Source organism: Cebus imitator, unplaced genomic scaffold, assembly GCF_001604975.1.
Source record: "Cebus imitator isolate Cc_AM_T3 unplaced genomic scaffold, Cebus_imitator-1.0 Scaffold515, whole genome shotgun sequence".
Taxonomy (NCBI): Eukaryota; Metazoa; Chordata; class Mammalia; order Primates; family Cebidae; genus Cebus; species Cebus imitator.
In genome coordinates, this window is record NW_016107830.1 from 332,002 (window position 1) to 349,026 (window position 17,025).

General features: G+C 33.9%; 1 protein-coding gene across 10 annotated transcripts in view; it reads right to left on the bottom strand.

Annotated features, from left to right (window-relative positions):
• KIAA0825 (KIAA0825 ortholog) overlaps positions 1-17,025 on the bottom strand; it is a 443,396-nt gene that overhangs the window by 327,422 nt on the left and 98,949 nt on the right. For all 10 annotated transcript variants that reach the window (XM_037733314.1, XM_037733312.1, XM_037733313.1 and 7 more), the window contains 2 exons: positions 8,219-8,380; positions 196-290 (listed from right to left, as the gene is read on the bottom strand). In XM_037733314.1, coding sequence (XP_037589242.1) covers positions 196-290; positions 8,219-8,380 — 257 coding nt within the window. The remainder of the gene's footprint in view (positions 1-195; positions 291-8,218; positions 8,381-17,025) is intronic.

Here is a 17,025-nt window from a genome sequence, read left to right on the forward strand (position 1 = left end):
TTGCAAGAAGACAGTATCCCCACTAAACTGAATTATCATTAAAACCTATAAGCCAATTTTCAATCCGAAATTGAAAAATTATTTTTTTGTAGCAAACGGTAAAAGTCAAGACATTTTGATTCATATGGATTCACAGGCATATGATGATGATATTAAATGTGAATTAAAAAATGCTCTTGTTTTCCCTTCACTTACCTCTTTTCCTGGTAGCAATTCCTCTGAAGAAATATTAGTTTTGTTTGCTCTGGGTTTTTCTATTACAACTCCTCTATTGGATTTCTCCCAAATTCCTAAGCAATAGAAATGAAAACAAACACATACATATATATTGTTTAAAAACATACTAGATGTGATTAATAAATTCAGGTAAATATTAACTATGTAGAAAGCTCTACCCATAGTACATACATACAATGCACATCCACAAATATCAATATGCAGAGAATATAGTCACAAAGATGTAGGCTGATGTCATCATTACAATAATGACAGAAGCAAGATAGTGTCCTTTTCTACATACAACTTGATGAAATCTACATTTCAGTTATATTCATGTTTGATGTACATAAACATATAAGCTGAAGAGTAAAGATTTTTTGTCATTAATTTATTTTCATGTTGATAATGTAAGGTAAGACAACAAAACAAATATTCATTTCCTTGTTCATTTAAAAAGTTAGAATCTAAGGTACAACGTTTTAAAACTAATGGTATTTCCTAGCATGTTAACTTCAAACGGAGAACAAAAATACATAGATAAATATCAGTATAACATGAAGAATTATATCCTTAAGAATATCAATGATTCATTCGAAAAACAAACTCTGAGAGGCATAAAATAATCCCTAGCTCCAAAAATGGAAATATTTCCACAACTTTTATTTTTTACATTAAGAATCTATTTTCCATGGGAAAAAACGGATCTATAAAAATGTAATAAATACTCCACAAAGGAAATCTTTCTACTTTTCCATTAAGGTTAGATTAATGATAATTTGATTCAATATGACTAATGTTTACCCTTTTTGGCTTAGACATGGTATATGATGATGAATTATATATTGTGATCTAACTTTCTTTTCTTTCCCCAAGATTTACCAAGAATCAATTTCTTTTTTTCTTTTTTTTCTTTTTGAAACAGAGTCTTGCTCTGTCACCAGGCTTGAGTGCAGTGGCCTGATCTCTGCTTACTGCAACCTCCACCTCCTGGGTTCAAGCAATTCTCCTGCCTCAGCCTCCCAAGGGGAGTGGCACCATGCCCAGCTAATTTTTGTATTTTTAATAGAGACACAGTTTCACCATGTTGGCCAGGATGGTCTCAATCTCCTGACCTGGTGATCCGCCCACCTCAGCCTTCCGAAGTGCTGGGATTATAGGCGTGAGCCACTGCACCCAGCCCCAAGAATCAATTTCTTTACACCTGGGCAAAGCAAATTTCAAAATCTAACTGACTTTATCAGTAGGGATTCTCACCAATAGAGTGATCTAGTAGATGCAGGTTTTCTTTTCCTAAATGTGGCTCTATGAACTTAATTGTGAATGACTTCTAAGGAATAAAGTTGATGAAATAAAAGTGTTTTGTTCTGATATTAACTTCAACCTTCTTGTGCATAAAGTGTATTAAAAGTAAAAATTCCATTTGGTTGGCTATAACATTACTATTTTGGGAAATGTTATTAGAGTTTATATCTTCTGAGGAAAAGTTTTCATCAACTCTAGTATTTTTTAATCATCTTTGGATTTGTGAACACGTCTAAGAACATGATTAAAGTGACAGAACTGCATACAAAAATGCACAGTATGACTGTATGGCAGGCACATATGCATCACACACACACACACACACACACACACACACACACACACACACACACACACAATTAAGGATTCCCAGGCCTTCTTGTAAATCTCATTCATTAACCCCATGGGCCCATAGACTGCAGCTTAAGAATTCTGTTCCATTTCTCAAGACACATCACAACATAAAGTTTTAGACTCAGTGTTACACCATTTAACTTAAAATGCTTTTTTATGGCTTGCATTTTATAATGTCTTTTCAAGAAGATGGTGTTATAAATAAGGATCACTTCTAATTAAAATAAAATCCAGATTAATCACAGATTTTTAAATAAAAGAAAATTGAAACTGTAAGCCCCTTAAAAGAAAATATGGATTTTTTTTTAAAAAAAAGATTCACATAGAGAAGACTTTCCAGGACACAGAATGCAGAAACTATAAAATCCGCAACAATAAAAATACCATTAACTGTCAACGTGGATATGACAAACTGACTTGCCAATCTTTCTCAAAATGTCCACTTTCTGAAAATTAATATAGTTTATTTTTTAAACTCAGATTTTTGCTCAGAAAAACTGAGCAGAAAGTTCACATATACTTCCTCCCTGCCCCCAGTTTCCTCTACTGTTAACATCTTGCAATATATGGTATATATGTGACAGCTGATGAACAAATATAAAAACATTATTATTAACTAAGTCCACTGTTTACATTAGGGTTCACTCTTTGTGTTTTGCAATTCTATGGATTTTGCCAAATGTGAAATATCATGTACCCCTCATTACTCTGTCACACAGAATAGTTTCCTTGCTTTAAAAATCCCCACAGCACCACTTATGCATCCCGCCTTCCCATATCCCCTCCCTGGTACCCACTCACCTATTTACTGTCTTTATAGTTTTCTTTTTTCCATAATGTCATATAGTTGGAATCAGTCAGTATGTAGCCTTTTCACATTGGTTTCTTTCACTTAGTGATACACATTTAAGGTTCCTTCATGTCTTTTCATGGCTTGACATCTCATTTTTTTTTAATTGATGAATAATATTCCATTGTATTGATGTACCACAGTTTGTTTATACATTTACCTACTGAAGAACATTTTAGCTGCTTCGAAGTTTTGGCAGTTATGAATAAAGCTGCCATAAACATTCCTGTGCAGGTTTTTGTACGGACGTAAGTTTTCAACTCATTTGGATAAATACCTATGAGTGCACTTACTGGATCGTATGATAAAACTATGTTTAGCTTTGTAAAATACTGCCAAACTGTCTTCCAAAAAGCCTGTACCATTTTGCATTCCTAACAGCAATGAATGTGAGTTGTTCCGCATCCTTGCCAGAATTTGGTATTGTAAGCCATTCTAATAGTTGTGTAGTGTCATCTTGTTTTAATTTGCATTTTCCTGATGACGTGATGTTGAGCATCTTTTTATATGCTTATTTGCCATCTATATATCCTCTTTGGTGAGGTGTCCAGATCTTTTATGAATTTTTAAATTGGGTTGTTTGTTTTCTTGTTGAATTTTAAGAGTTCTTTGTATATTCTGAATACAAGTTCTTTATCATATATGTGTTTTGCAAATAGTTTTTCTTAGTTTGTGGCTTATCTTTTCATCCTCTTTATGATCATGCCTGCTTATTTAGCAATTCCACTTTGGAAATTTACCCTCCAGATATAGTTGTGTACATATAAGAAATAGTTCAAGGAAATTTGCCATACCATGTTTTGTGGTAGCAAATGAAGAGAGGAAAAAACCTTAACTGTCCATCAATGAATAACTGTCAATGGGCCATGGGGTTAAATCATGACATATGCACCAATGGAAAACTATTCCTCTAGTAGAAATAATGAAGTGTTTCTAGATTTTCTAAATTGTTATAAAAGAGAACATCTACATAGTGTGACAAGATTTTGAGTTACTTTTAACGTAGAGATATACATGAAGTAGTTACTCTTTCATTCTATTCAAAAGTTTTCAGTTTTTTAAAAAAGAAAAAATAATAAAGATCAAGTTATTAATGACAAGAAGGGACAACAATTGGATTCTTAATGTCACTTTACTTTTCTGTAGATAGCTCATTTAAAAGGCATTTACTCTGGAAAAATAACACTAGATTGAAGTATAACCTTTGTAGATCTGTTTCTGGAAATAACTGCTATTGTGTAGCTATAGTTTAAGACTTACAGAAAAAGTGAATTATCTTGTAATTATCATTTCACTCCCAAATACATTATGTTTATTCACTCAAAGTAATGTGCTCAGATGTTTATACAAACCATCTGCCTATATTCAAGATGACTAAGGAAAAAAAGAAGCTTAAGACTTCTCTTGCTGGTGAGCAATTCTAGATACAGAAAATGAATTATCAAGCAATTATGATAGCCTTTAAAATATAATCCATCTCCCTAAATTAAAAAGGTTTTAAAAAACTTAATGCTGTACAGGGAAACAAAAGGGATCTTCTTTAGGTAGAATTATTAACATGGAATCTACGCTAAATCTACTGGATTTAACAAATTGTGTCATTTTTACATTTGTTTGGAATTCAAAATGGTCAATTTTAAAATTTGGCAATGTAAAACTCTATGAACTCTAAACATTTAGTGAATTATTTCACATATTTTTAAAATGTATTTAAAATTCTATTCAATTATTATCATTGTCTAGAGAAGATAGCCCACTTTTGGCTCATCACTGTAAAATATAGTTATTTGCATGCAGTCAATACTGGTTTCTTTAAAAGCATGCCTAGATTAAGAACCTCAGAAGAGTGCAGAGGGTCACAAGAATGCCAGCTGCTCAACAGCTTCCCCTACAGAGTTCTCTGTGGTTCATTTTATACTTCTGGTTAGTTTCCACACTGCCGCTTTCTTTCATAGTGAGTAGAGGTTGGCAGTACTTCCCTGTGACATCCACTTTCACACCCAAATTGGTCTTCATAGGTTCCCATTGTGTGCACTACAAAGCAACTTGCCTTGTTGGCAGCTCTAAGTGGGAACTACAAGTCTTTCTTTTCTTCACTGTTCTTTTTCTGGCTCACAAGCAACCTCCCACCAAAAGCTGAATCTGTAGAAGAGACTACATCCAAGAGATAATACCATGAAAAAGTATGAAGAGAAACCCAGGTGGCCACCTTGCAAATTTCCAATGTGGAAGCCTTCGACCTCTCTGCCCAAGAAACAGCTAAAGTCCTAGTGTAATGAGCTTTACAAACCCTAGGAGCCTCTTTACCTTAACTACATACGCCTCCCTAATACAATCCCTTAACCATCTAGCTAAGGAACTCTTAGAAGCCATTTGACCCCTCTTAAGACCCCCTAAGAGTACAAACAATCTTTCAGAAGATCTGAAATCTTTGATTCTTCTGAGACAAACCCTAAGTGTTCTTCTTACATCCAATTGAAGCAGCCATTGCTCTTTGTCATTGCTGGGGCTAAAGAAAAATGAGGGCCAAGAAACCTCCTGGTTTAGATAAATCTCAGATGCCACCTTTGGAAAAATTGAGGAACTGCCCAAAGAACAACTTTATTCCAAAGAAGCATTAGAAATGCCCCATAAATCAAATCCATGGCCACTCCATAAGATATCATCACCTAATACAGTAAGGCACCACAACAGTCAAATAATGTCCTATCATTTTCTGAAGTGACAAAAATAGAAAACCATCAAATCATGACCAAACAAAAGCAAATAATGACTAAATATTTTTTTCTTTCTCAGAAAATATTTATTGTATCTCTACAAAATCTCTTGTCCACATTCAAATTACTGAGAGAATGGCTAATTTGGCTAAGTCTACAATATAATAGTAAACATCAAAGTAAAAAGTCAAATATTTAGTTAATCATCTTTATATTTTCTCTATGTGATGTTAAGTGTCTGGACATTTTTTAAAAATCTGCACAATGAAAAAAAACCCTCACTTTTCATCTGCTCATATGTTTGGGTTACATAGACATCATTGGCAACTCTTTCCAAGATCTTTATTAGCAAAATATGCTCCAATCAAAAGAAACACACAAGAAACCAAAAGACTTCCTTGCTATTTTCCCCCCATTCTCTTCTTACAAGATTTCTAAAAAAAACATTATCAGGAATACCCAATAGTTAAGATACATTTGGCTTCTTTAATCATCTATTTCAAGGAGTCTTTTCCTCCTGATTTAAGAAACCAATGCCTCTGATAAGAATTGATTAACTTGGATACACTGAATAAAACATTTAAGATTTTTCTTGACAATTTCCCTCAAGATCATTCTTCTCAGGAATCCATTTACGTAAAGTTGTGTCAGATTAAATCTATCTTGGCTTTGCAATAAAAAAATATGAATTTCAACAATGAAGACTACATATATCACAAGGAGACGTTCTAGTACTTAGACACTTCTTAGACTTGCCCATTGAAATTCCTTCTACATCCTGTTTGATAATCCACAAATGTGTTCATATAGTCCATTATTATTAACATGATATTGAAGTTGTTTTTATCTGCCTTGCTGCTTACGATACATTTGCAACAGTATATTGTGGCAAATTATATATTTGCTCTGTTGACTTTATTCAAGAATGGTAATCATTGCTCTCAAATATACAGCATTTGTCAAGTCTCCACATTGCCTGATCCTCATCTAATGGAGTTGAATCACCTTTTTCAAAATTTTTCTCCTTTTCTCTAAAATCAGCATGCCAAATCTGTGCTTTAATTCTTGGCCATTTCGGGGTTTATATCTTTATAATACCTCCTAACACAATTCTAATTTTGAATTTATGCTGCCTTTAAGAAGAATAAAGTTCACAAAACTGACTTAATTCCCAAGGGTCTAGCCTGGGACTAATACAAGATGATTCAAAATGGGTAGAAGCCTAGATGCTTTGGAGTTCACTCTGTTTCCTGATTCATGCCTTAGAAAAGATCTGTTAGACATATAGATGAGAGATGACAAATCTTAGCCAGGCATGGTGGATGAGTACCAACTCCAGTGCCAACTGTTCTAGGAACCAATATGTCAATCAATAATTAGGACACTGTATTTCTCTATTCAGATCTCTGACTTCACAGTCAAACTCTATCTAAAAGATGCTTTAAGGTTCACATTCTCTCCTAATTAAATCTACTTTTTCATTCTCTGTTTTAATTAATACTTGTATTTTCTGCCTTGTATTTTTATTATTTTCCCCATGGCTTTTTCTTTTCCTTTGGTTGGCTTCAGAAATATATAGTCCATCTTTATTTTTTCTTCGAATTATCTCCAAATTTAAAAAAGTAATCTATGCTATTAATTTTATAATATATTAGTGTTACCTAAATTTTGCCTGAAACAAAGAAGGCCAATAAACTATGCTTAATGTAAAACAAAATCCAACCCTATAAATTTTCTGACATTATTTACATGGGCAGAGTGTGTAACGGAATACAAGAATAAACAAATTGAATTAAAACAATTTTACCAAGAGATCAGTTTTGGGGATTAAAATTTTAGACTAATTATTAGTCATTTGCTTCCTTCACTTTGTTTTGCAGGTACAGCAAATATATATAGTTACACTCCTTAGAATGGCATAGGTATCATGCAAAGGAGAACTTTGTCCATCTCACTCTGAGAAAAATGAAAATTTTTATGAATATAGATATGACAACAGAGAACACACCTTACCCATTGTACCTTTGAATTTTACCTTTAATGTTAGAAATATTATTCAGCATATATCCTTACCCATTGTACCTTTGAATTTTACCTTTAATGTTAGAAATATTATTCAGCATATATGGCATGGCTTTTTTCAAAGGGATTTTGTTAAGAGTAAACTAAAAACAATATATTCCATAATTATAATTACTATTTTAACAACTCACATTTATTGATCATTTATGACATACTAGACATTCCTTTAGATATTTTATTTTCACTGTCATTTAATTCTCACAACCCTATATAACATTATAATATATTAAATTGCAAGCATCTAATCCTAAAAGAAAACAAAGAATAACTTAATATAGTCCTACGTCATTATTTTAAAGATGAAAAAATTCAGGTCTAAGGAGATTAAATGTTCTGCTCAAGATCATCTGGCTACTAGGAGTGAAAGAAGAGATATTTGACCATATGGTCTGCTTATTCTTTCCATAGACTAATCGTGTTCCTGTGAAAAGAAAAAGTGATCTAATTTTACCTAAAAATTATCCAGAATTGATGTATGATGCTTTGTCAATTGGAAATAAGGAGGGTGCCAAGCACGAAGGATAAAAATGTGTGCATTTTTATATATAATGCATGGTGTGCATTACACTGACTGCTTCTTTAAAGAATTCTTTCATGTGTTTTTTTTTCAAGTAATCATTTTCATTCAAAGTATCAGGAAGCAAAAACACAGAGAAATTATAGATTTACAAATTTAAACAAAAGAGGATATTACCTGAACACTTCCTGGGTATCTTGAGTGATAAAAGTAGTTCTTCAAACAATTCTTGAACACATTTTTCCAGTTTCATAAAGGATTTTATGAGCTCTGATAAGAATTCAACTTTGTCTAAGGGGAGAGAGAACTTTCTTCCTTTTTGTGGGCATTCAGGGGTAACTGTGAAAAGAAAAGATCAATATTGTCATGCATTTTATTTATCTTCTTAGTAAATATTAGAGCGATCTATGTGATTCCATAAACCATTTAAAAACTAACTGGATCCTCCATAATTAATACAAGTTAGTTCATTAAGAAACACATATAAAATCTCCTAGGAGTATCTTTTCTTCTGGGAAGATGGAGATGAATACTCTGTTTGAGGCAAATATGGCAATTAAATTATTAGATTGATTCTCAGAGTTATAAATGGAAAGAAATTGGATTTGTTGTAAAATCACATCTTACGCAATTCTGCTTTTTTTTTTTTCCTTAGTCTAGCATAACTTGAATCTAATGACAAGGAGATACCACACAAACCCAAATTGAGAGACATTCAACAAAATACCTGGTCTGTACTTTTCAAAAGTGTCATGTGAGGGAAGCACAAAGGCCAGGAAATGACCTAGTCTAAAGAAGTCTAAATAGACATTAAGTACAATTGAAATTAATACACAATCAGCATTTTATTTTGCTATAAAAGACATTGTTGGGATAACTTGGTGAAATATATTACATCAATTCTCAAGTCTATTATCAAATGCTATTATTGTATGACTTAATTTCTTGATTTACATAACTATTGTGGTTATGAAAGAGAATTTCTTTGTTTTTAGGAAGTACTGAAACATGTAAGAGTGTCTGCAGACTATTTTTAATTCAAGAAAAAATAAAATTTTGCAAAGAAAGAGGGAAAGCAAAAGTGGAAGTGTGGTCAAATATTAACATTGGGAAATCTGAATGTAAAGGAAACTTGGGAATTCTTTGTATTATCCTGGCAACTTTTTTGTAAATCTGAAATTAAAATAAACATTTTACAAATGAAAGATATATTCTTTAAGACCTTATATGTTTTGTTCCTAGCATTTAAAAAAAGCAAATTAAGGCGGACGCGGTGGCTCATGTCTTAATCTCTGCACTTTGGGAGGCTGAGGTGGGTGGATCAGGAGATTGGGAGTTTGAGACCAGCCTGACCAACATGATGAAACCCCATCTCTACTAAAACTACTAAATATAGCCAAGCGTGGTGTCTTGAGCCTGTAATCCCAGCTACTCAGAGACTGAGGCAGGAGAATCGGTTGAACCCGAAGGCGGAAGTTGCAGTGAGCCGATTGCGCCCCTGCACTCCGCCTGGGCAACAGAGCAAGACTCCGTCTCAAAAACAAAACAAAACAAAAATCAAATTAAGTTAGCTATTGAATCTAGACTATGTAATTCATGAAGTCATGTTTAAAAATAACTTTGTCAAAATAATTGTGATATCTATTATTTGCATAAGAACAATACAAATTAAAGAAGTTTTTTTTGTCCTCTTCTAATTATGCTTCTAGTAAAGTCATACTATCATTTTATTATGATAGTAAAATCACTTTATACTCTCTAACAGTATGGAGAACAATTCATTTATTTCATGTTTTTAACTCCAATTTGCTGCTTTCACTTTAGGTTATATCACTAAATGGTTTTTTTGACCGAGTTTTAAAGTATTTAAAAGAAACCTTTCTTTATTAGTGCCATTTCTTAAAACATATATTTAATAAATATCTTGAAGCTTAATTATAAATTGGAAAATTTGTAAACTCCTACAAACTTAACATAAATTGCCTTTGGAGACAAAATACAAGTGCTATTCAAAAATTGTACAGGGTCTGGCAATTCAATGGGGAAGAAAAAGGTTACTTTCATCACATGGATGTAGAAGGAAGATTCCAGAAATCTAACAATTTTATGGCTAATCTACTTCACGTCAGTGAAACTTTAAAATGTTAGCATCAAACTTGTAGTCCTATAATAGTCTTTCCCTAAGGACAAAAAAGGTCACGGTATCTTCACAGGTAATATGAGAAAGAGCTGTCTACCAACTTAGACTATAAAATTTAGTACTGTTCTGAAATAGTAAAAAGGCTTATAAAAATCTGCAAGTAGATACAAAAACTCTGTTTCATCTCTAAGTTGACATTAGCCCCATATACATGAAAATCTAACTGACGTGTACTGTTCTTCTACAGGCATGCTAGAGAACACACGTAAGTATAGGCAGCAAATACAACTAAGGCTTTGTCAGAAATAGTATGCCCCAAAGTGAAAAGAGAATAAATATATTATGTTTTATTTAGTTGGTGCTTGATTCCCATTTGGTCTGTTTGATTTCTCTTAAGCTTTGCTCATGTAGATGAGTGGCTAGTTTAATCTTCTAAACCTTAAATTTCCTTTTGCAACTAAAATGTTTAAAAACCAAATTTTTAAAAGGCTTTAAGAATACTTCCTAATTCTTTATTAGGAAAGGACACTCAATAGTTTGACTAGAAATTCAGCATATTTAAGAAGTGTTTATCTGGCTCAATTCCAAATTGGAAGTCTTGTGAATGTTTATAAAGTAAGCAAAGAAGCGCCTTAAAAATCTTTAAGAGTCAAAATTATACAAGACTGCTACTTGTTGACGATTACGCGAGGTCTGAGGATTCTATATAAAGAGGTCTTACTTTCATGACCTGGATTTAGAAGAATCTTGTACTCTAGGAATAAAACAATAGTGAAAAGGAAATCCTTTTTTAATTCAGTGAATCTTTATAAATTAATAATGCAAGAGGATAGAATAAAATATATGACCTAATTCTAATCATTTTTTTGTCCCAAAGAACCAATGATTATGGTAGAGGCCCATTAATTAGTAGTCTTTATTTCCTATTACTATCAGCTCAGTGTTCTCCCAAGGGGTATTGTACGGCTTCTTAATTTATGGGGAAATAATTCTGTGATGAATTCATTTGCGAAAGGCCAATTAAAGCAAAATTAAACGCAAAGGATGAAGTAGCATTTCCCAAACTTATTTGACTTATTTTACCTCACAGTATCTCATAGGACTAGTGTCCTAATCATCACACCTTAGCTCATGATTTCTACCTGCTTAAGCATTTGTTTCTCTGTCCCTTAAACTCTTCATTGTTAACCAAATAAGGAAGGAGTTTCTCCCAGCAGAGATTCCTTGACCTTCTCCTTTGCTAAATTAATCTCCTTTCCATGTTTTTCAATATTATTTGTTTGCTCCTCCCCTCTATGTCACTTCTCCAGAAAACATTATTTGCCAGCCTGGGCAACATGGCAAACCCCATCTCTACAAAAAATATCAAAACAAGCAAACAAACAAAAATTAGCTGGGCGTAGTGGTGCAAGCCTATAGCTCCAGCTACTTAGGAGGCTGAGGCAGGAGGATCACCTGAGCCTGGGCAGTCAAGGCTGCAGTATGCCGAGATTGTGCCACTGCACTCCAATCTTGATGACAGAGTGGGACCCTGTCTCAAAAAAAAAGTGGCTCCATCTCAGTCCGCTGCAACCTCTACCTCCAGGGTTCAAATGATTCTCCTGCCTCAGCCTCCTGAGTATCTGGGATTACAGGCACCCTTCTGAAAAGTTTATTTGGCTACAATCAATCCAGGAGTTCTCCTTCCCCCAGTAAGCCAACCTGGCCTTTATTTATTTATTTAAAACACTATGGAACTATCATGCTTTAAAGTTTTGGACATACATGTTTATACACAGGCAACCCTGTTTGGCCTGCTGCCAACAATTGCTGTAAAATATCTGACATAATAACTATTGTTTGGCTATAAGATGAGCTCTATGATTCTTAGGAAATATAAATTTCTCCTAAATCCCCAAAATAGTATCAAGATAAAATTAAATTTTCATTTTAGAGAAATCTTTAATTTCCCATTACCTAGAAATGAGTAAGTCCACGTAAGTAATAACTAGATAGTTGAGGGTTTTTCTTTATATATAATTTTAATAAGAATTTTTCTAAAATGCAATATAAAATAGTCTGCTTTATTTAGTGTATTTAAAACAATTTAAATTTTCCTTCATGGCAGAGTTATAATGAAAGTTACTTATTTCTATGCTACACTCAGAGACTAATGTTTGTTCCCTCTGCTAAAGGGCATTTCTGAAACTGATAATCATTTGAAAAGTATTCTGTGAACAAATAAGCTTGGGAAATACTACATACTGAATTCTCCTTAAAGTAATTCAGAAAGCGAATTAGCATATTAAAGTCTCTATTTACTTCCAGAATAAAGTAAAAACTTTCTAAACTTAGTGTTTCTCAAACCTTTTTGATCAATGAACACAAGTTAATCAGTACATATCTACTCCTGAGATACTCTCAAAAACAGTTGCATGGGGGACACTGCTCTGGATTCCTCCACAACTTGAGTGTTTATATCTGCTTTACAGATTTTCCTTTCATTGTGGGCTCTTGTTGCTGGTTGTGTGGACGATTTTACCGGTACCCTCTTCCATTTGTAAACCGCTGCTTCTAACATTATCATAGTATTTTTGCAGATCCCTTTAAGAAGCTACAGAAAGTCTTGTGAAGCCTCCTAGACCTTCTCATTGAATACAATTCATGTAGTCACAGTGTGAAGGCTGAACAGAACCACCTGAGGTCCATCTTTGGCTCTCATAGAGTTGTATGGTTCAGGACCTTCTGTATTATTAAAAATGCAAATTTCTGGGTTACTTTTGAGCAAGTGTCCCAAGTGAATTTTCTGTACACTAGAGTTTGAGAGTCCTTTCTGAGGGGTTCATGAGCTTTAGATAAAAACCCTTATGGTTAAAAATTACTCTGTATGCACCAAAAAAACCTAGATTTGGGTCTTAGAAGTCAACCAAAAAGTTGTTATTGCATAAAACACCATGACTTTAAAAAAAAAAAAAAAAAAAACTCTACTTTTTCGGCTGGCCATGGTGGCTCACACCTGTAATTCCAGTACTTTGGGAGGCCAAGGTGGATGGGTCATCCGAGGTCATGAGTTTAACACCAGCCTGGCCAACACAGTGAAACCCATCTCTACTAATAATACAAAAATTAGCCGGATGTAGTGGCGTGCACCTGCAGTCTACTCAGGAGGCTGAGGCATGAGAATCTCTTGAATTCCGGAGGTAGAGGTTGCAGTGAGCCGAGATCATGCTACTGCACTCAAGCCTGAGTGATAGAGAGAGACTCTGTCTCGAAAACCAAAACCAAAAATACTCCACTTTTTCCATGTCAAGAAATTTATGACTTTTTTATTTCTGGAAGAAGCATGGAAAATCTGTAGGAAATTTCTAAGAATATCTCCTACATATTTGTCCTGGGCAAAAGAAGAACTGCAGTTAGGGGAAAAAGAAGCTAAAGAATAGTTTAAGTTTCTTAGACACAGTCATCACAAATATAAAATGATTTCCATGAGGTTAAAGATCTCAGAACCCATAGTACCTCAGAACCCAGAATAATCTCTTAGGGTACTCAAAAAGCTGATTAAAAAAAACCAAAATGAATGAAATCCCATGGATCCTAGAAATAGTGAGGTTCAGGCCAGAACAAAGTAAGATTTTATACCAAAACCTAAAATGTATTCTTTAAAGCAATAAATAATTATGGATGTAGGTTCATAAATAAACATTTACAGTATTCTATAAACACTCCTTATAGTATTCTGTTTGACAAGATAAATTTGAAGATTACTTCTAAAATAAAAAGTGCGTGCAAAACGCTATAGAGACAATGATGGGCTGGGAACTTGATAGAGTATATTGATATAATTTATTCTAAAATATGACTTTTGTGTGTTAAAAATATAAAATACACTTTAGGAAAAAAAATTTACCATAAAAATGTGCACAGATATTTATAAAACTGTTATCCTACATTTAAAAAAAAGTCTTCTTCTCTGTCTATATATATTTGTAAATCCATATAGTTATAGGTATTATACATATGTGTCTAGACACATACACATACACATATCTATAGGTATATCACGCATAAAGAATATAGAGTACAGATTATACACTTAAAGGTGTTAAATGTTAGTTATACCTAGTTCAAGTATTAACCCTATTCTCTTCTGGATAAATTTAGGACATGGAAAGGAAATCTAGAGGGACATTAGAGCCCCTCACATTTGCTCTGCAACAAAGCAGCATTTGAAATAAATATCAAAGTCCAGCTAAATCAGACAAACCATAAAAATACAGGTAGTAGCTGAAAGCACACATATTATTTTCCAAAGCTATTAGCAACAGAATTCTTGTTAATAATAGTGGTAAGATACAGGAGAAAATGAGAAGCCACAAAATCAGATAATCTGGAGCTGGAGGATCAGTATAAAAGGAAAAAAGGGGCGCATTTCAGTTTTCCCAAGAAAAACAAACATTAGCCACCCTATTATTGACTGTAAATGGATCCATTTTCAATGAAGAGGTATTCTCAGTGCCACCAGACAAGTGATGTAAAAAGAGGTGACACACAAATGCTATTGAAAGTCTTATTCCAGATGAAATTTATGACATAATCCAAATGGAAGATATTTGCTCCAGTAAAGAAAAGTTTTAAACAATATAATATGAAGTCAGCAAGGACCACATAGGAACAAATTATAAGCAGTACTTCTCCCAGAACCCAAGTCACTTCCTGAGAGCAGGTAGGACTCTGGAGCCCACTGAATGGATAGCAATGGTCTGACTCTTCAGGCCTCGCATGCTTAGTTCCATGGAAGTTCCATGGAACAGCAGGGGGAAGAACAGAATGCAAACACCATGACCCTGAGTTTGTAAAGGGCCTTCTGTGTCATATAAGCCTAACAAGTAGCTAGAAAAGCATGGAGGACCTGCAGGCATTGTTTTCATCATGTTTTTCACCTTTTCTTGAGGCATTATTATAATAATTTGTACTTCTTTTGCAAATGTATATGACTAGAAAAGAAATGGGAGTAAAACTAAGACAAGAAATATTTACATCTTAGTTTGCAGAACTGAATTTCTTACTTGTCATCTCTTTTGAGGAGGCTTCCATATGTCCCATCCAATATAAACAAGGTAAATTTTTGAAATAACTTGAGTGAATAAATGACTAAAAGAATGAACTGAGTGTCTACGAAGTTAAGTGAAAATGTAACCCAACACAAGCTGAATATGTAGAAATTCAGATAATCCACAGATAAGTGTGAGGATCCCTCTTCTAAATGGTGAGAGAATGAAGAAGGCACTATTAAGGAAGCTGAGCCTCATGAATGTAAATGAATCTGAATGTGAATTTAGAAAACATTTAACTCTTGGAAGCTAGAAATTGGACTCCTCCTCGTCTCCCTGTCTTTCCCCACTTCTGATCTCCCCACCCCTCCACTAATTTTATCATACATTTATTTATAGCATTGTTACCTGAAGCACAGAGGTGGCATAGCAGAAGGGCTAACACACAGAAGCTGTAGCCAGATGGCCTGGCTTCAAATCTGGGCACTGGCCCTACTAATACGACAACTTTGAACAAGTTACTTAGTCTCTTTATGTCTCAATGGTATATGAGGTTGAACTGAGTTAACACATTAGAACTGTTCTTGGGAGGTAGTACTTGCTATACAAATGCTAGATTTTACTCTCATCTCCTCTGAGAAGCCTGCCCTCAGACCCCAAGCCAGGTCAGGATCTTGTTTTCCATGATCCTTCCTATTTTACCTTGCACAACCCTTCATTTTAGCGCTAACCATGTCACATTATAATGGTTAGTTTGAAAGGTGTCTCTCAAACTTTAAACTCCTTATAGGCAGAGATCTTCGTTCTCCGTGATTGCATTCCCATTATCCATCATGGTGCCTACATGAATGAATAGTTTCAAAATGGTCTATTTGGGGTATCATTAGTGAGAGAGACAAAACCAACTGCTTTTAACTGATTCTAATTGGCTTTCTCCCCCTCCACTGTAAACATGCTTCTTTTAATAAAATACTAAATGAGTTTCACATTAATTACTGTATGACAATTTTAACAGGAAATATTTTGGAGAGTAATAATGATAAACACCATGTCAGAGACCTATTTCACTATAAATTACTTTAAATATTGTTATTTAATTGACCCCGTCTCTAAGGTTAACATTCATGAAGTTGAATGGCAGCCCCACTCCAAGACCTTCTATTGCATCTTTACTGTGTCAATTCTTCAAAACACTGGTTTTATGTGTATGCATGTGATCTTTATCTCTTTTAGAATCTAATATAATCTATGCATCTATGTTCATAGAAGGATGTTTTGCATATAATTCCAACAGTTTCTCAGTCCTTAGAGTTCTACTGATCATCTGGCTAAGGCTCTCTGCCTTGATCTGGTCTGACTTTATCAGAAATAGACTATAAATCTCCCTCTCACTCAGGAGAGCTGAAGTTTCTACTTCCCTTTGCAAGAATAAGTCCTTTCCAGCTTCTACCTCAGAAATTAATCACTCTTCCCATTTCATAAAATTAAATGTCTTAACACATTTACACAGATAATTCTATTAGCTTATTACAATATAGGCCTTGGGTAAAGTGATGGGATATACTGAAAAGTAACTAATGGTGTCACTCTTTCAGGAACTTAGACAAATACACTGATTAGTGCAAAGTGGCAACTGCTTCCATAGAGGTACATGACAACCAAAATGATCTATCAGAGGAGACTAAATTGCTAGTACATACACTATCTGCATTCTTTTTATATCTTCTTTCTCTGTGCTCTAGTTGTACACTAAAATTTGCACCCATTGATAGGGTTAGTAATCACGATCTAAAGAGAGGTGGATGTATAGACAG